This window comes from Meles meles, chromosome 13, assembly GCF_922984935.1.
Source record: "Meles meles chromosome 13, mMelMel3.1 paternal haplotype, whole genome shotgun sequence".
Lineage (NCBI taxonomy): Eukaryota > Metazoa > Chordata > Mammalia > Carnivora > Mustelidae > Meles > Meles meles.
Window position 1 is genome coordinate 71,747,257 of NC_060078.1, and position 19,993 is coordinate 71,767,249.

The 19,993-nt window shown below is 57.7% G+C and overlaps 1 protein-coding gene across 4 annotated transcripts in view; it reads right to left on the reverse strand.

Moving 5' to 3' along the window:
- The window catches only part of AFAP1L2 (actin filament associated protein 1 like 2), a 99,605-nt gene that overhangs the window by 6,137 nt on the left and 73,475 nt on the right, over positions 1–19,993 (reverse strand). For 3 of the 4 annotated variants that reach the window (XM_046027196.1, XM_046027195.1, XM_046027198.1), the window contains 10 exons: positions 18,343–18,433; positions 15,232–15,315; positions 12,340–12,545; positions 10,732–10,911; positions 8,297–8,386; positions 6,884–6,968; positions 5,787–5,891; positions 3,622–3,833; positions 1,546–1,691; positions 551–662 (listed from right to left, as the gene is read on the reverse strand). In XM_046027196.1, coding sequence (XP_045883152.1) covers positions 551–662; positions 1,546–1,691; positions 3,622–3,833; positions 5,787–5,891; positions 6,884–6,968; positions 8,297–8,386; positions 10,732–10,911; positions 12,340–12,545; positions 15,232–15,315; positions 18,343–18,433 — 1,311 coding nt within the window. The remainder of the gene's footprint in view (positions 1–550; positions 663–1,545; positions 1,692–3,621; positions 3,834–5,786; positions 5,892–6,883; positions 6,969–8,296; positions 8,387–10,731; positions 10,912–12,339; positions 12,546–15,231; positions 15,316–18,342; positions 18,434–19,993) is intronic. The other variant, XM_046027197.1, reaches the window with a different exon arrangement.

The following is a 19,993-nucleotide window of genomic DNA, read 5'->3' on the forward strand; positions in this document are numbered from 1 at the left end:
TCTTGTCCCTGCCCCATTGTTGGGGTTCACAGGGACCCGCCTCCTGGGGAAGCTTCTACTGAGCTGGACTGAAAAGGCCAGGGTTCAAGTCCTGGGTTTACTATCCAGGAGGTGGGAGGCCCAGGACATCGTATTTATTGTTCCTGAATCTCATTTCTTGATCTGTAGAGACGAGACCAGTGCACATCCTTATGGGGACGGTTAGGATTAAATGGGACAATCCACAGAAGCCCTCGCTATAGCATAGGGTTCGGTGTCCAGGAAACGGAACCGGCCATCACTATGATCGCTCACCATCAGTGTGGGCCTCACGGGTTAACGGTGTCGCTCGTCCGGATCCCGACACCTCCCACCCTCACACTGCCCAGGGGGGGTCCCCCGGGCCAGGTGCACCGCACACAAGATGGCCTCATTGCACTAGGTTCCTTCACCGTGCAGGGGACTTGGAATCCGCCCGTCTTAGGGACAATCTGCTGGTCTCTGGCATCAAGGTTTGGCGAGAGGAGGATAAATAGGACAGCCCAGATCGCTGCCCAGCCTGGGTCCTTACCACAGCCATTAGCTCTGACGTCTCCACATCATCGTACAGCATCTCCTGATGGTCCTGTCTGGGCAGGCCGTCGATGTAAGTGTTCGGCTCTGAGAACTTTCTCTGCATCAGTCTGGAAGCCCCGGCGAGACACAGCGAGAGGGGGTTGATGAGAGGGTGGTGAAAGCCACCAGTCTCAAAGGACTCGTGACAACCTGAGGTGTGGCAGGAGCCGCAGGCGTGCAGGGGACTTGGGCACTGGCATCGACCTCGATTTCAACTCCTGTGTTTAGGGATATCTCCTCCCTCTCTTCCCAGGGCTTCTTACTGGAACATCCCGTTCTGAATTTCTCTTCCAGGAAAACAAACTTCCCTTGCCCCCATAGCTCTCTTCTCTAGATCCTACTGCCTTCTCGCCCAGACGCCTCCTTTTTAGGACCTTCTTCCAACCATGAAATCCTTTCTCATGTCTCCATTATCACGATGCCCTTGGGCAGCCCAGCCACATCCCCGTCTTTGGACACAGGAAAACCAATCCCACTGCGGCAGCTCGGCCAGCTTCCGTGAGCTCCCCAAACCACCCTGATCCAGGAGCGCTTCTCCCAGAGCCCCGTCTGCTTGCCTGGAGAGCAGAAGTACTGACCCTGCTTATTTCAGAGTGGGTCAGGACTTCGGAGGGGAGCCAGGAGAAAGTGCTCCATCGGCAGCAAAGAAAGGGGATGGTCAGGAGTGGCACCAACCTGCCATAAGAAGCTGGAGAGCGTCCAAGCAGGCCGAAGGGGCTGTGTCCCCCTACCCTGCCCTACCCCAGGCCTGGCTCAGCTCCTCACTGTTCCCGGGCCCCATTTCCCACTCCCGGATAGAACAGGGCTGATCCTGGGTTGGGTTCTCAGCTGCCACCCTGCCCAACAGAACAGGCCACGGAGGGGGGGGGGGGGTGGCGTCAGCCTGGGCCCATGTCGGGAAGCGTGGCTGGGAAGGGAGGGTGCGATGCCACAGAGCCCCTGAACACTCACAGCAGAGAGGTTTTGGCCGCACTCACGATACAGGACACCCTGTCGGCATCCACGTAGTCGTAGGTGAATTCTTCCGGGTCTGTCTTGGAGCCTGACTCTGAGAGCAGGAGGCCCAGCCAGTGGCCCATTTCCTCAGAAGACTTGGCCTGGAGGAGACCGAGAGGGACGAGGTGAGCAGAGCCGGAGAGTGCCGTCTGGTGCCCATTCCTCCTGGGCAGGCCAGCAGCGCCCCCACGCTGGTGCCCAGGCCTCACTGTCACTAGCTTATCTCGTCCCTGTGCCACCAAACATTTCCTGCTACCAGGGATAGCACAGCGCCCCCCTCGGTGACACTGTGGACATCTATCCAAGGACCAACCGTGATTCATAGACGTTGTGGGTCTGGAAGGCTAATGAGCCCCACGAGCAGGCATTGGAGAGTGACACCTCTATTTTATAAACTACCACGAGGCAGTCTAATCACCCTAATCTGTAAATACAAGACCAGATCCCTAAGAAATAACAAAATTCAAATTCGTTTGTGTTGACAGTTTCAGTAAAGTCAGTGTCAGGATAAAGGGCATGTTCAACACCCGACACCAGCTCGGCCGGCTCTCATAAACAGCGAGGTAAATCCCGGGGAAGCTGGAGCCGACTGTGCGGTCGAAGCAAACACACACGCTGGGGAGCTATTAAAACACCAACACGGTTTCTTGCCTTCTTAATGAGAACACACTGGGAATCCTATAAAGACTTCAGGTTTACTTGCACGACGACCAGGAGCCGCCCTACTGGCATGACACGACTCAGCTGAACAGCTGATCCCTCGTGTTCCTCGTCAGAGAGGCTGCTGGGAGCAGGGCTGGACATCGAGCTGCTTTTCGTCTGCCCTTCCCTTTCCAGTGGGCATTTCCATTAGCTTTGCGTGGGCACCCTTAGCTCCAGCCACCACCCTCTCTGCTCTGGGAAGCTGTGGTGGCTCCCTTACCGGTCTCAGTGTGTCCCTTCTGGTCACCCTTCCATCTCTTCCCCTGCCCTACAGCTGGAGGACGCCTCTCGCGATCCCAAGCTCAGCATGCCACCATCCCCTGAAGCCCTCCAGGGTGCCCCCTTGCTCTGAGGACTGACCCTGCCAGCCTCCTCGCAGACACCCCCTGGCCCTGCCCGCGGCTCGTGGGGCTTTCCTGCAGTCCACAGCACCCACCCCACAGCTTTCCAGCAGCCGTAACTAAGTCACCCACCGGGTGATTCGCTGAGTAGCATATCACACTCTCTCTAGAAGCCAAGTCCAGTGGCTGCACATCTGTCTCCTGTACCACAGTATCGTACTGGGTCGGTAGCCGGCAACAGGACGGCTGGATGGGTGGAGGGCTATCAAGCTCGTCCCCGGGGTTCTCCTCCAGGAAGCAACTGGGATGTGGAGCTTTTAGCCACCAGAGGGCAGTATTGGAGCACAATTTGGAGTAAGACCCCAGAGAAAGGACCAGGTGAACAGGGGTGAGCCCAAGAGGGAGCTTCCCTGTGTGTCTAGAACTCTGGCTCAGGCCTGCCCCAGCTCAAAGCAAGGCATTAGGTCACCTCTTATTTACGTCAATGTAACATCACATCAAACAGAGGGTGGGGAGTGGGAGAAACCTCATTGTGTCACAAACCTCATTCTTCCCCCAGATAAGCCCGAACAATTGTCTCTATGTACAGGGCCCCGTCTGGTGATACACAAACCAAATCAAACCCACTGTGAATCCCCAGAAGGTTTCTCAAGCAGCTCGGGGAGTTATAAATACTCCTCCTGCCCCCAGTGCAGGAAGTAGCTCATTGTCCTTTTCCTATAACACAACTGCTCTGAGGTCAGAAAGGGAATGGAAATTTTTTTAAAAATGCAAAGAAGTAAAATGCAAGGGAGTAAAAACAAACAAACAAAAAAACCCAAAAACCACGCAGGGCTACAGTCTCTCGGAGGGTAGGATGACGGTCCGAGAAGCACAGCCCGCCGCCTGGACAACCGATGGCGCCCGACCTCGCCCCCCGCCCCTGGCCTCCTCCCCACACCCCTCTCCCCTACGCCGCCCGGGGCCTCCCCCCCCAGGCCAGCGGTACCTCCAGCTTGGCCACCTCCTCGCCACGGTGGAGGATGCGGAAGGAGTACAGGTGGTCAGGGCTCGGGTCTGGGACCACCTCACAGCCCACCAGGCTGAGGGGCTGCTGGGCCACCTTGCTCCGGTTCCGGTCCTGGTAGAAATGCAGGTGACTGTCCCTGACAGAGCACCAGCGTGACTTCCACTGGCTGTTCACCAGCACGTTCAGGTAACCTGTCAGAGAGGCGACACGCGCGTCCATGGCTGCCATTGGGCCTCCCAGGGTCTCCCCCAGAATCTCTGCTCCCAGACCCGTCAGGCTTTGCCTGAGCAGCTCTCTCACCTCAAGGAGCCTGGGAATCCAGCCCAGTCTTTGCCCTGCCTGTGTGTGCGTGGCCAGACCCCCGGAAAGCGGACTGCACAGCTCTGCTCTACATCCGGCCCGAGGGGAGGGAGGTGTGCGGTCGGCTAGAGCAGGCTGGCTGGGTATGCTACAGGACCAGGCTCCCCGGCCTCACACCCTGCTTGCAGAAGCCCTCCCCACCCCTGGTCACTTGGGCCAGGTGCAGGAAGGTCCCCAGCCCAGGCTGTCCCACCACTGTCCCACCGCCAGCGCCAGCTCGCTGGGCTCTACAGCTTTAGTCTCCTCAGCGCCCCTGACAGATGGCCCTTCCACTCGGCCTCAGCCTGCAAATTCCTCTTCCCCTTGCCCGGCTCCCTCTCCTCCTCCCAAATGCGCTAGCTTTGCTTGACCCTCCTTCAGCCCTGCAGTGAGGCCTGCTTCCAGGTCAGCTGCCCCCAGCGGACACTGAGCTTCTCCAGGGCAGGAACCTGCCACCTTCCCCTCCAGGGCCCAGGGTTCAAAGTCACGCGATGGGTCACGGTGCATGGCCACGTTCCCACCCACCCGGTGCTGGGCCTACAGGGGGGATTATGAGTTTCTCAGAGCTACACGAACAAGCACTGGAGAATTCAAGCCCAGGACCTAGGAATGCTGGCTCACCCAGGCAAGGGCCTCCCTTGCCCATCACAGTTCCCGGGACTGAGAACTCTGAGTCAAGAAAGCAGGGAGGACAGAGGGTAAGTCTTGGGAAGGAGAGTAACGATGTTCTCCGTCACCCTTCCCTAGCCACAGGGGACAGGAGCATGCTTCTCTGCTGGAGACTTCCAGCAATAACCCAGCTCCATCTCCCAGAGACTCACTGAGACCCCAGGGCGGCAGGCAGGGGCTGGCAGAGCAGGGCCATGACCCCAGTCTCCTGGCCAGAGAAGCAAGGGGCCCCAAACGTGAGGTCCCTTCTGCTCACTTCCCATTCAACCCCCCACCCTGCCCGTCTCAAAAACCAGAACTGGACTGGGACTCAGGGAAGGAGCCCAGGGCTGGGACACAAGTTCTACGAGGAAAAGGAAAAGGCCAAAAGGAGGACAGTAGCAGCCTTCGGGCCCCAGGAAGAGGCAGAGCAATGAGTCCCAGATTGGGAGCCCGGACAGAGGCTCCCTCCGGATAGTTTGTGGGACAGGCCTCCGTTTCCTCAAGACAGAATGAGGGGAGGAGAGATGACCTCGGTGAGCCTAGCAGCACCCAGACACACCCTCTGTACCAGCAACGTGGGCTTCCGTCGTCCCCTTAATGGGTCTCACTGTCCCCGTGTCGGAGTCCTAGCTGCTGCCCGGGGACGCCACGTCAGCCCGTTCAGCTCCTGCCCAACTGTCGGGGCGCAGGTCCAGGAAGCCCCCTCCGACCTCAGAGCAGGAAAGGGTCTTTCCGTCCCCGAGTCCTACAGCCACTGCAATGATACAGCGTGCGGCTTGGGGGCATGAAGCTGCACTTGGCCTGTGGGCTCTCGGGACTGTGCTCCCCCTCTGCCCGGTCCCCGTTCCCCAGCGCGGCTTGCCGTGCTCCTTCAACACCGATCAAACGAACAGCTGCCGGAGGAGCACCGGGAGGACAGTCTTGCGCACCAAGGATCCAGCACTGCAGCGAGGCCGCGGCTGGTGCGCGTCACGAGCCACCCGCCGGGACGGCAGACAGAGGCGGGAGCTGCAGGGCGGCCTTCCCTGAGATGCTTCCAGCGAGAGCTCCCACCTCTAGAGGCCCGCGCGGTCTGAATCACCTGCCCAGAGCCAGGCTCCCACCCCGGGGAGGGGGGGAAGCCCGCGGGTCCCACAGGCGGCTGCGGGTCTTACTGGATGTCTCGAGGGACCTGTCCGGAGGCTCCAGCGAGGTAGATTTCTTCCTGCCCAGATTCATTAGGTTGCTCAGCTTGAGGCCAGGAGAAGACTTCTTCTTGACTGCCGAGAGGAGAGAAAACGTCGTCCCCAGGGCCCACAGCCCGCTGACACAATGTGACGAGAAGCAGGAGCGGCTCGCCCATTCCCGTGGCCTCTGCCCCCCGTTGTGCACACACACACGTGTACACACACGTGCATGCACACGCACACACATCAGCTCCCCAGACCAGGAGCCACAGACAGAGCCAGGAATCCCCGGAATCACACACTCGAGAGGGGGACACCAACTCATCTTTGTTTGTTTGTTAAAGATAATTTTGTTTTTTGGGGCGCCTGGGTGGCTCAGTGGTGGTTAAAGCCTCTGCCTTCGGCTCGGGTCGTGATCCCAGGGTCCTGGGATCGAACCCCGCATCGGGCTCTCTGCTCGGCAGGGAGCCTGCTCCCTCCTCTCTCTCTGCCTAGTTGTGATTTCTGTCAAATAAATAAAATATTTAAAAAAAAAAAAGATAATTTTGTTTTTTTGTTAAAGATAATTTCTATTTTTTTTTAAAAGATGTATGGGCAGGGGGGAAGCGAAACAGCACAGGCTGGAAGGCCAGAGGGAGAGGGAGAATCCCAAGCAGATTTCCCACTGAGCAGGGAGCACAACGCAGGGCTTGGTCCCACGACCCTGAGGTCATGACCTGACCCCAGACCATGAGCTGGAGGCTCAACCGACTGAGCCAGCCCGGCGCCCCACACAGCCGATGTCGGCTCTGGAGCACCTCCACTGACTGTACTGGCCCTAAGCAACGGGGTCCAGGGTCAGCAAACAAGAAGCCACGTAAGACTATTCTACCCCCGGCAATTCATAAAACTTGACCTTGATTTGCTCATCTCCCCCTTTCTCTTGGCTTTATCAGCTGTATTATTTCCAAGCAGTTTATAAGTTGGAGGCATGTTGCAAGCAGCTGTTAAAACCCATTAGGGCTGAGCTGGACAGCCACGTCTCACAGCCCGGAACGCCAACCCCCCCCGCCCAAGCCGAGGCTGCCGGCCACAAACGCTGGTACCATCTTTGGCCTCTGGGACCTCAGGGTGGCCTTCTGTGGAGCTTCCGTATTCCGGGGCTGACAGGTACTTCTCCGTTGTATCTAGCTGCGGAAAAGAGGGAGACAAGTAGGTGATCTTGTCTGGGAATGGTTACCTCAGGGATCACAATGTACGGGAAACTCAGAGCGTTCAGATGTAGGCCGGGGGTCACCGCAGAGTCCGGGTCCCTGACGGCCTGTCAGCCAGGCTTCCCTCCGGCTCTCTGGGGGACCCGCCTTTGCCTTCCCTTTCCCAGCCCCATCCTGGAGACGACCCTCTTTTTTGGGCCACCACACATCAAGTACACAAGTTCTCAAGATGCCTGCTCAGCCTGATGGGAGAGCAACCCTGTGGCCAGCCCGTGGGAGGGGGTGCTTACGGTTCTCATCCCTACTGGGGCTGACCGCCGCGCTGGGAACCACCCGGGCATGAGGGAGGCTTTCAAGGACTGATGGCACGAAGCACACGTCAGGCTCCCGAGAGAGGCCCGCTTGTCTACACAGGGTCAGACCGAGACTGGAGCCCTGGCTGGAGCACTCTCCATCCAGACCAGGTGCCCCACTTATAAGCCCTTCTGGGCCCTGCCGTGCATGTGTTTAAATAGGGATAATATCCCCATCTACACCCCAGGGCTGCTAAGGGACTTAGGAGTTTCTAAAAGGGTGTGGACGCTGCTGTTAGAAGGTGAAGCACTCAGAACGTTCCAACCTAGATTCTCTCAGAAAACGATCTCGTCCAGACCTCCGGGAAGCAGGCGGAGGGACTCCCAACCAACAGGCCTGGGCTGAGGTGGGGGCTCAAGGATGGCTAGACCTGGCCAGGGAACTCTGTGTGAGGGAGGACCTGTGCCTTCCAGACTCCCAGCTTGAGACATCTTGGTGTACCCTCCGCCTTCTTCCCTGCCGGGGCCGGGGAGCCCAGGGTGAGGCCCAGGGACGCTCTGCTCTGTGCACTCTCAGGCTTCAGAGCACCTGTTTACAGATACTTGGGACCTGGAATGTGAAGCCATAGGTGACAGCCGTCCCTTCCACGAGCACCCGGCCCCCCCAGCTCCAGGCAAATGAGCAACAGAGCCCTTTGGTTGGAATCAACATGGGGACACTTCTCCCAGCCCTGAAGCTTTACCAGGAGTCAGTGCGAAAGAAAGGCCTCCTACCATGAACTTCCCTGTGTACGAATGCAGGGCACGCTGACCTCGGTTCAAAAAAGCTTCCTGCACCCAAGCAAGAGAATATCAAAGTCAGCTTTTCTGCCCGACGCTACTGGCCTCATCCAAGCTTTGTACGTCTCTGACTCACGGGGCTGGTGCAAAGCAAAGATCTCCGTCTCGTACTTCTAATTTTTACAGAGAAGGCAGAGAATTGAACTTTCTTCCAGGCAGGAGAGAGGCTTACTTTCTGACAGTTCAGGCGCTGGCCATCTGGGCTGTACTGGTTTCCGTCGGACGCTCCTTCTGAAGGCAGGCCACTCACCTCCTGGATGACCTGAAGGGAGACGGAAGCCATCGCGGAGGTCTTTCAGCCTGGACCACAGCCAGACCTTGTGAGAGCCCCTCGGGGTATAGGCAAGCGGTGGAGATGAGAGAGGGGACGCCCTCTTGCCGAGGTCAGCGACCCTCCCTCCCCACCGCAGCACCTGGCCGGGGACTGGGCAGGCTGCAGGGGGGAGGCTTGTTCCCTTGGCCCCCTCTCCTGTAGACCCCCACGTGTTCTGGGGGTAGGCAGGGCGGGGCGGGGGGGGGGGTGCTTCCAGCAAAGCTGGAAGATGGCCGGAGCTGCCAGCCCTCAGCTCTGCGAGGTCCCTCCGTGCCCTCATCCCGGGTGGGGACGGCTGCTCGGCTGTGGGTATGATGAGGACGGCATTTGCTCAAGTCAACCCCCTACCCCAGCTTTTCGGGGCCGTGGAGTTTGCTGCGGGGAGCCTCCCCAATGGCCCGCCTGGGGCCTGGCACAGTCCACCCCACCCTACTCCAGGAGGGGCCTTTTCACCGGCACCCAGGGGCCGGTCTGGGGACCCACAGGTCAGAAGATGCTCTGGCCACACTGGGCAGAGGGTAACCACCTTGGGCAGCCACACACACACACTGCCCATCCGGAGCCCGCTGGATTCAACAAGAGCTCTTTCACAGACCCTCCTTCTTCAGCCTCTGCTTAGAGCAGTTTGTGGAAATAAGTTCAAAAGTAGAAAAGCCAAAGAAGCAAAGAATGGCTACAGGGATGGGGAAACAGAGGGCAGGTCTCGCTTCTTAGACGGACTCCAGGTCCGGACCCTGGACCACGCAACGGGTGCTGCGGGAAGACCACAGTCAGCCCACCAGCTGCGTGACCCTGGGCCTCAGCTGTGGTCACCACCTGGGGCCACACCTGCGCCAGGGGTGGCTGTGGGGACTCGCGTGTGAAGGTAGCATCCTCACCAGCCGGGGCCCGGAAATGCCGACACCCTCGGTGGGGGAAGCACACGAAACCTGGAATCCAGGCTTGAGGGCTTCTCTGGGAGAGTCCTGCCTGTGCTTTCTTTTCCGGGGGCCCTTGTCCCATACTCCGCATTTCCCACCCACGGCCATCCTCCTGTCCTGCCCTGTGGGCGCAGGCGTGGTTACGTAGCGCTGGGACCCGGAGGCCAGGGAAGGTAGGTGGGTTTAACAAAACAGATACGTGTCCGTGGTTGCCAGCTGTCACACAGGCTCACCAGTCCTGCCAAACCGCAGGAGGGGGCAGGTCCTGGGAGTCAGGCCCTTTGCAGCCAGGCCTGCCTCTGCACTCATCTGACCCGGGGAGGAAGAGCGCCTCTGTGCGGCCCAGGGGCTGTACCTTCTGAAAGCGGCAGCAGGGCGTCTCAGGAGGAGGGCTTGTGAGTCGGGGAGGGAGACGGGGTGGGGGGTGGGGGTCAGAGGAAGGATAGGAAGGTCTGAGCGGCAGAGGAACAGCCTGGGGAACTGGGAGCAGGAGCGGGGTGTGGGTGGGTGGGTGGGTGGGTGGGTGTGTGGGTGTGTGTGTACGTACAAGTGCCTGCCGGTGTCTGTGTGTCCATCTACAGTGCAAGTGCGTGTGAGTGCATACAAGTACTTGTGTGTGTACACAGGCAGACAGGGCTAGTGAGCAGATCCAGAGCCGTGATGGAGGAGGGGGTGGCAGGAACCAAGGAAGGAAGGGAACTCTCTGGCTCAGTCTGGCTTCACCAGGGGTCCTGCTGGCTTTGGAGATCCCTCTGCAGCCGGGGGTCCCTTCCTGGTGCCAACCTCGTACCTTGCAGAATGGTCAAGCTTCTCTTTAACATGGGGCACATGTGTACCTGCCGGCCGACCTGACCATCTGCACGTGGGACGGTAGGACACACAGGGCTGCCGTCTGACAGTCGTGGGTTTGAAACCCAAGGCTGCCACTCCCTTCCAGATGACCTTGATGGGTCAACTCTGAACTCTAATCAGCACCCTTGTGAAATGGTGATACTGACATGGGGAGGCTACCCCTGTGTGGTCAGGTGAGTTCCACTGGCGACAAGTGCACGGCCCGTGGTAAGTGCTTTACAAGTGACTCTGCCATCCAGTCACCTTTCCTAAGGAGGCTGGTGATGCCTCTCCAGCAGCCAAAGGGCGAAGGAGTCTCAGGGAGAGTCCAAGGCCAGGCTTAGCAGCAGAGTGCTGTGCCCTTTCATTAGCCTGACTGCTACCACCGAGGACACAGGCGCCCTGAGAGTCTGAAGGGCCGGAGATCCTTTGCCCTTGCCGGGTCATCCCTTTTAGAAAAAGCCAGGGCGCGAGAACGAGGAGCACCCGGGAGCCCCACAGGGGAGCAGGCATGTGTCCCCGCCAGCCCGGGGCCACCCTCACCCTGAGCCACTGCTCCGCTTGGTCCCTGCTCTGCAGGCCTAGCACGATCACGTCGGCGTTCATGGGCGTGATCTTCAGCTTATGCTCCTTCTTCCGCACTTGCTTCTCCTTGTGGATGACGCTGCTGCCCAGCAAGTTCACGTCCAGCTGCGGGCTGTGGTCCTTGGAGGATTTGTAGCACTAAAAGGGAAGAGAGACACTGTGCCGCTCTGCCAGGGGCGCCAGGCCTGGCCAGGTCCTGCAGAGGGGGGCCAGTGGCACAGCGGGATCCCCCAAGCCCTGGGCTCTCCCCAGCCAAACCAAAGGGGCAGAAACGTGGTCCCCAATATCAGTAGCTCTTGTCCTCGGTGTCCGAGTGACCAGGCAGATCGTCCCCTGTCCCTCATGCCTCCTCCTTGCCAGCGTCGCCCAGGGATGCCTGCCCACCCTGCTTGCCCAGGGATGCCTGCCCACCCTGCTTACCCAGGCTGCTCTAAGGTCCCTGCAGGCCTCGGCGAGCCGCAGGAAGTCATCCCCTGCAGCCCGCCGCTCTCACACCCACGGGCTGAACTCATTCTTCCCGCTTCCCCACCTGTCCGCCTCTCTCACTTACCACCCCCAGGAAGGGGTGTGTTGGGAACGAACCCCAAGCTCATTAGCTGCTTAGTTAGGAAAATGATTTGCGGCAAAAAAAGAAAGGGACTTGCTTCCCCTCCCAGACAAAACACTTTGCCCCTGTCTGTCACAGGCCTAAAGGGAGCAGTCACAGGACTGTGGAACGGGATTCCCAGAAAGAACGTGTGTGCCGAGCACAGTGTGATGTGACCCGGGAAGAAAGTGTGATCATAATGACTCCAAGGCTCTTCAAATGAGGACATAAAGCTGAATTGTAATTTAGAAAAACAGGAAACAGAGCTGTGGTCAGAGTGCTATCTTCCAATTCCTTTATGGGTCTTGACTTATAATCAGTGTCTCAAAATACCATGACTTCTGAGACAACGCCTCTGATTCTAACATTGTGACAGGTGAATGTGGCAGCCAGAACCGGGGTCGGGAGAGTCCTGACCAGGCAGCAGGCTCTGCCTCCAAATGGCCAGGGGTCGGCATGTGAGGAAGAATGAGCCCTCAGACCAGGGGACGAGATGCCCAGACACCGCATCCATGTGACAGAACTGGGGGCAGGGGATGGTGGTCCCAGCCCCCTGAAGAGCCTATGAAAACCAGGAGACTTTTGGGACACCTGGGTGGCTCAGTGGGTTAAGCCTCTGCCTTCAGCTCAGGTCATGGTCTCAGGCCCCTGGGATCGAGCCCCGCATCGGGCTCTCTGCTCAGCAGGGAGCCTGCTTCCCTTCCTCTCTCTCTGCCTGCCTCTCTGCCTACTGGTGATCTGTCAAATAAATAAACAAAATATTTAAAAAAACAAAACAAACAAACAAAAAAACCCAGGAGACTTTTCTTAGTTAAGAAGCAGCACACTCATCCAGCCATAGGATGTTTGGCACAGGGTTTCAGGTTAGGGAGGGGAGAAAGCCTCCAGATAGAGAAGGCTCCAGCCACCTGGTATCAGGGTCCATCTCCCCGACTCCCCCCAAAGAGAGAAGACGGGAACACGACAGGAGCCCAACTTACCAGGAGCCTGGTGTCCTTGATGACGCAGAGCTGCTTGGCCCACTGCCCCAGCCACTTCTTACGCCACAGGAAGGCACAGATGCGGGCGTCACGCATCAGCTCGATGCTGGCCTCAGGCGAGGGCCACTGGTAGGGGGCCGACTTGCCTTTGCTGTTTTCCTCTTCATCGTAGGACTCGTAGGAGCTGCTCACCGCCTCTCCGTCCTCTGCAAGGAAGACCCACGCGGTCAGGACCCCACCGGGCAGGGGACCTTGGTCTAGGGGGAAGGGCAGGAGACAGGGGCAGCCAGGGGCCTCCAGGCCACATGGCCCCTGCCTCTCTGTGCCCTTGAACCAGACTGACAGCTACCAGCCACAGATCTGGGCAGGCCCGGCCCCCAAGCCTCCTCCGTGAACCTTCTTGGATGCCGCTTCTGGCCACAGACACAATCACCCCGACCAGGAGCGTTTCCCTTTTCCTCCTCAAATCTCATCCCAGGCTCCACAGAAATTTCAGACACGATGAGGCGCACAGGCGACTGTCCACACTTAACAAGGCCAGTCCCACCTGGGGGCCTCTGTATCATCACCTGAGGGATTGAGCAGTGGGGGGAGGCTGGCTCCCGGGGGTGGGGAGTGCCCAGAGGAAGGGGCCACTGTCTGAGCCCGAGCTGGGCGCATGGTAGTCCTTCCACAGCGTGGCTGGCTCCATCCCTGGTTTTGTCCCTGGGGAGGGGCTGCAGTTTCTTCAGGTGAGATAAACCACAGCAGGAAAGGGCTCTGGGGTGAAAGCGGCCTGTCCCTCTTCCCACAGTCACAGCCCTTTTCCCAACCCAGTGTCGGCCTCCCCAGACTCCACTTGCTCTCCTACCCGCCCCCGCACACCTCCCAGCACAGACAGCCGCTTCTGCTGGTTTCCACCTCTGACCCCTCCTCCACCTCCAGCAACCCGCCGACCCCATGCGTTTGTTCTGTCCAAGAGGATCCCGGAGCCCACCAGGCGTGAACCGTGTTCCGTCCAGTGCACGCTCCATGTGCCTCGGTTTCTCTTCCCTCCCACCCCTCCATGGCACCCTGCCGCAGTGGTCTGCTCTCCAGGCCTCGTTCCGCTACTCAGGGCCACAACCAAAACAAGGTGAAGAACAAAGTAAATCAGTAAAGCCCCAAAAAGCAGGACATGGAGAAAAGAGAACCTTGGGATCCCTGGTCTACCCCCTGGCTCAACGCAGGAATCCTGGCCGTGGGAACCTTGCTGCTGCGCCAGCCTCTGCTTGAATTCCCTCCGGATGGAGAGCTCACTACCTCCTGGTCACTGGCTACCTCCTTCTATGACCGGCTAGCTCTAACCGAAAGTCGGGCCGTCATCTACTTCCCTGTGACATCCATAGACCTGTTCCACCCCCTTGAGTCAGGGTGGACGCGCCTTCTCTCTCCTCCCCTCCGAGCCCCTTCAGAAAAAAGTCAGCCCATGGGCCCTCAGCCTTCCCTTCTGCAGAAGCCCCTCTCCTCTCTGCACTAGGAAGACAGACCACATTTGACCAGAAGGAGGCCACTGCCATGGTCATTCTAGCTCCAGGGCCAAGGAAGGTGTGTGTCACTATTTCTAAGAGTAACACTTCCCATGTTTTAGTATCAGCTTTCGCAGCAATGTGGCGCCACTCCCCTTCACAGCTTAACAGAAAAGTTGCACGAGCTCCTGATCTCAAGCCCATGAAATGAGCAAAGATAGGGAGGAGCGGCGTAGCCAACGGGGGACCCAAACTCTCCCGCTGCTCGTAGTATCGGAAACGCACACGAACCTCTCAGGAAACACGGCGGCAGCGCGTGGCTGCGAGAGCTGTGAACACACCCCTACCCTTGACCCAGTCTCCCCAGTCCTGGGAGTCCATCCTAGGAAACTGGGGTGGGGGAGGGGGTTTACATGCATCCAGATGTTCGTTCCACAGCCATTCGCAGTCATCCTGGATGGCAGGATGCATGCACTTCGGGACAGGCCGAGCCACCATGATTGCCAGGAGCTCTGACCGCTGGTGTACAGCTCGGAAAGGAAGATGAGGAGGGACGAGGCACAGTTAAAATTCCCTGTGCGGACGGGTCGGTGCCGAGAGGACAACCTCAAGTAGAGCTGAGCCGATCCGGTGCTGGGAGCAGGGGGTTTTATTAAAACAGAAAGTGCTCCTTGTCCATATGGTATAATGTATTCACTAAGGGAAATCAGAAGAACGAGGCAACATCATCGGGATGCCTCCTTTCCTAAGAAAAATTAATAGAGGGAGGTCACAGAGTTTAGCAGGAAGAAGTTAGCCAAACACCCCCCTACTGTTGGTGCTTCTGGGGATGGCCCAGGCATCGGCGGAGAATTCTAACACCGGCCCATCCACCTCCAGGGGGCTGTGGGGAAGCTGAGAAGAAATGGCAAATCCCATAACCTCAAACCACCTGGAGCAGCTTTGGGGACACTTGGGCAAAGGTACTGTCAGTTTCTTATTTATCTCTAAGAGCGATCATAGCAGGGCCATGAAAGTAGGACAGATACGTGGCATCCAGGGGTCCAGGATGAAGAGGAGTGAAAGGCAGGAGGCTCACGTAATTCCATCCCCTTTCTGCATCCCTAGGTGCACCCCCCCCCCCGCCCCATGTGCTGCTGGTAGCCTTTGGGAACAGAGGGCAGAACCACCACGCAACCCTCTGGTCCCGCACCCGTGCAGGCATCACGCCTTCGGATGCCACCGGCAGAGGTCTGTGGAAGGCAGAGTAAGCCTCTCCTTCTGGAAGGGCAAGACACGTGTGCACATGCAGGACCCATGCACAAGGCTGGGAAGAGGTCAGAGCCCACCCCCGGGCATGCATCCCATCTCTGAGAGCCAGGCAGCAGGCAGTCACTGGCATTCCAGCTCTGGGGACAAACAGTACCCAAGGTGATCGTGGCGTAAATGACTCCCTCAGGCACCTGTACCCATCTGGGGACTCCAGTGGGGGAAAATCCGCCAGAGTGACCTGTGTGAGATCCAGAAGCACAGAGAAAGGTGAGATGGAGAGAGACAAAGTGAAGAGAGGGACAGACCCAAGCGCAGAGAGAGACACAGAGGAACTCAGATGTGACCACATGGCTGCCCGTCCCCCGGAAGCGAGGACTTTCCAACCAGAGGTGTGAGCGCTTGGAACCGGCCCCATCCGTTTCGTTTCCCAGCCCCCACCCCTCCAGAGATGACTATGTAACGACTCCAGTCACCAGTGCAATGTGGGTAAAAGTCACTTCAGGCTGGTACTTTTAAGAAGCACGCAGGGGGACAAACCATAAATGACTCTTAATCTCACAAAACAAACTGGGGGTTGCTGGGGGGAGGTGGGGTTGGGAGAGGGGGAGGGGGTTATGGACATTGGGGAGGGTATGTGCTATGGTGAGTGCTGTGAAGTGTGTAAACCTGGTAATTCACAGACCTGTACCCCTGGGGACAAAAATACATTATATGTTTATTAAAAAAAAAAAAAATTGGAAGGGGAGGTGAACCGTAAGAGACTGTGGACTCTGAAAAACAACGTGAGGGTTTTGAAGGGTCGGGGGTGGGAGGTTGGGGAACAGGTGGTGGGTAATAGGGAGGGCACGTATTGCATGGAGCACTGGGTGTTGTGCAAAAACAATGAATACTGTTACACTGAAAAAATAAATAAATTTAAATGTTTCAGTTTGGAATTGAAAAAAAAAAGAAGAAGCACGCAGGGGTTCTCCGCTCACTCTGTGCAGAGGATTCCGTGGCCTTAGAGGGTGGCCGAGCCCACACCATTAGGAGCCTAAGCTCCCCACTGACCAGTAATACCCACACTGAACTGTTGATGAGAAAGAGATTTGTGTCGTGGCACTATGCACTGGGAGGAGGGTTATTTGTTCCAGGAGCTGCCATGAGCCCAGCACGAGACATCACAGCCGAGCAGCTGACTTCTCGCGCACGCATGACCGGCCCTCCCCTCGGCACAGGCCGTCAGGGCGCCAACTCTACTTGCACTTGGAGAGAGGGGCCTGGCCCTTGAGAGCAGTGCGGGGACAAGCAGCTGGGTGACTGGTCTCCTGTGGGAAGTCTACACATCGCTGGTGGCCGAAGGCCATTCCTCCTGCCGTGACCAGCTCCAGCAGCTGCGGCGGGATGGCGGGGGGGACACGCAGGAACTAAGGGCAGGCCAGCAGATAACATGGGTGAAGCCCTCCCTTGGTGGCCCGTGTGACCAAGTCTCTCCAAGACATCCTCGGTCCTTGTCCGGGCAGAACAGGAAAGGCAGCTGACAGCTCGCTACCCACCTCCTCACAGGGACACCCCAAAAAGCAACCCCAAAAGCAACATGAATTCACAACTGGGACAAACGCCGAGAAACTTGAGTCCACTTGTTTACGATGGGATGAAGTGTTTGCCCCACACACAGGCCCCCGGGAGCGTCTGGGATGCAGGCCCCGGCTGGCGCAGGCCACACCCCGGAGAGCGGGTTTAAGACGCATGGAGGTACCCGCCGTGCTGAGTCACAGCTTCCGCCTTCCAGAGGCTTCCAGACAGCAGCGCCACACCCTCACCTTGGTCTGAAATCACGGCCCCGTCGGGGACTCGGCAACATCCCACACGCTCAGTGGGTTCAAGCGAAGCGAGGTCTGGCCACAAAGCCAGGCTCCCAGAATAAAATAACCTCACTCCAAACAGGTCCTCACCTCCCACACGGTTCCTGGGGCCGGAGGCGGTAGGTAAAGTGTGAAGAAAGAAGGATCCGACGTGGCTCCAAGGGTCTGGTCCCCTGTGATCTCTGGTCCTGCTCTTTATGGAGCCCGCAGCGCCCCTCCCCGGCCAGGCTCGTTCCTACACCGCGGACCCTCGCCTCTTACTTGGGCAAACTGCTTTATGCTTTCAAAGACCTTTCACTCACCAAGGAAGGAAGCTGACTGAGGTGAGAAGGCAGAGTGAGAGGACCAGAGTCCAGCTGCTTGGGTGTGCAGGCCACAACACATTCTCTCTTCCAGAATTTGTGGGGCCTTTCTGTGCTATTGAATCCCTACCCCAGGAGCAGTTCTGACCTGACTTGCCCAGGCTGAGCACCACTGGCCGAAGACAGAGGGGTCCAGCGTGAGCCCTGTCGCTGTGGTACAGGGGTCAGTCACTAAGGAACCTCCCAGTGGCTTGCACTCTCATCAGAAAGAAGCCAAAGTCCTTCCCGTGGCCTGCAGCTGAACTTGGCCCCTTGGTCCCCAACCTTCGTCTCTCCCCTCGCTCTGGCCCCACTGGCCTCCTTGCTGATCCCGAAGCACGCCAAGAGCTCTCCTGCTTCAGAAGCTCTCCAAGTGCTGTGCAGTCTAGAAAGTTCTTCCAGCAGGTCTCTGCCCTCCCCCACGGCCCACTTCATTCAGGAATCAGCTCAAGGTCATGCTACCAGGGAGCCCTCCCTACCTCAGAGAACACCCTCTCCCGCCCCAACTAGGCCCTGTGTTTTCCATCCTAACACTGTATCACCCATCCCCTGACACAGCGTAGGTTTACCTGTTGTCTGTCTCTCCTCACAGAATCTAAAGGCTGTGACCCTGGGCTCTCCTGAGCTTTCCTGAGCTCCTGAATCCTAGAAGTGCACTTGGCAGACAGAGTGAGCATGGTTAACTACGAGTCTAATGAAAGCCACCCTGGAACGGGCTCTGACTCAGCCTGACCACACTCCCTTTGCTTCCAAGCACCCCTGGGCCAACACGCCTCTCCTCCACCTCATTCTGTGCTGAATCCAGCACAGTCCGGGTGTCTGCGCAGGACGAGCAAAAGGATCAGACACCATAAAGCAGCTGACTGTGGGCCATCCAAGCCCCTCCTTACAGGCCGGCCTGGGTCTGCGGTGCCGTTCGGCTCTCCACAGAGCAGAGGTCCAAGGCTCTGCAGCCAGTTCTCAACTCCAGCCAGACTCTCTGGAAAGGGCAGCCCAGGCCGCCCTCTGTGTCCAGCGCTGGCATCTGTGCAAGAGGCGGCCGCCCCCTCCGAGCCCCCCCAGCCCCGGCCTAGGGTGTACCATTGAGGGATGCGTCGTACGGCTCAGCCTCTTCATAGTAACCCTCTGGAGACTCGATCTTTGGGATGGAGAGCTGTTTCCGCTCTGGAATCTGTGGAATGAACAAATAAACATTTTCAGATACGATACACTGGGAACGACTTGGCATTAACCCTTTGGGTGGAAGGAGGGGAGTCTAGAAGCAAAAAAAAAAAAAAAAAAAAAAAAGATGCCCAGTCGGGAGGGAGACCATGGAATGCCACGGCTCCCATCAGCCACCACGTCCTCAGGTTCACTTCCAGTGAAGGGCCATGGACGTGGTGCTTAACCTCGCCGAGTCTCAGCATTCTCCTCTGCAAAATGAGATTGAAACCCCCCCAACACGCACACAAAACTGCGTTGTGTCCATGATGTGGAATCCACATAAGGGTCCAGATGGTGTTGGGTTGTTACGGCTTCTGAGTACCACATACTTCTTAAACAACAAGGGCTAATGAAATGCACATGGAGGGAGAGGACCAGGGCCCTAAATCCTAAATTTTTACTGTAAGTTCAATCATTCGGTCAGCAAACACGGGACAGCTCCCGCACCCCAGCTGTGAGGGACACATCCAGATGTTCAGGGGTCAGTTCTGGGGGACAGTCAACTAGGTAGTGGGTGTTCAAGGCCTCCAACCTAGTGCATTGTGAGCTGTGTTCTAAGAGATAAGGTCAAAGTTCTGCGGGAACCCGCAGGGTGTGGGGGAACATTCACGATCTTTGAGCTGAGTCTCAAAGATGACCCCGGGCTTCTTACGGGGTCTAGGGATGAATGAGCACAATTTGAGAAGAAAAAAAGAATATAGGCAGGCACGCAGAAGCAGAGAGCATGAAATCCTCCATTCCTCCATTAGACCATGAAACTCATCTTAGGAGTCACAGCAGGGAAGAAGAGACTAAGTAGATTGTTACATGAGTATCACTATATGCCGGTCATAAAGGTACAAGCATCCATCCCCACGAGTCTCTGACGTCTCCCTGAATCACACAAGCCCTCAAGAGGACTAAGGGAATATTCATAATGACAGAACAGAAATGGAAAAGTCCGCAGTGCATTCCTACTTCTGGTTCTGGGGAGTCCTTGCGCTGGGCATTTGGGAGGCTTCAAGCGAAAGCAGTAGAACGTGGTAGGGGGCGGGGAGAAGATGGCAGGAAGGCAGCCAATGGAAAGACCCCACAGGGCCCTGGGCTCAGAGGGACCTCTGGGTCTTGAAGGATTGATTCCCTGCCCTATTGGCAGGAGAAAGGGAAGATCCAGAAACCCCAGCCTCTGAAAATGAGTTTCTTTGAGGGATCTATGATGGAGACGGCTGCCCTGGTCTCAGCCCAGGAGCTGCTGGGTGAGCAGTCAGCCTGGGCTGGGGTCCCCGTGGGACAGTACTCAGCAGGGAATGCAAGAGTGCCCACTCCCAGCCTCCGCCAGGTCAGGGCAAGGCCCCTGTGGCTGCTTCAGCAAAACCAGCATCCCAGAGCCGAGTGTGGCCTGGCGTCTAGAGTCTGTTCATATGGACTCTGCAGCGAGTAGAACTTGGTTTCAATCAGAGCTATAAGACTCCAAATATTTGGGGCACCTGGGTGGCTCAGTGGGTTAAAGCCTCTGCCTTTGGCTCAGGTCATGATCCCAGGGTCATGG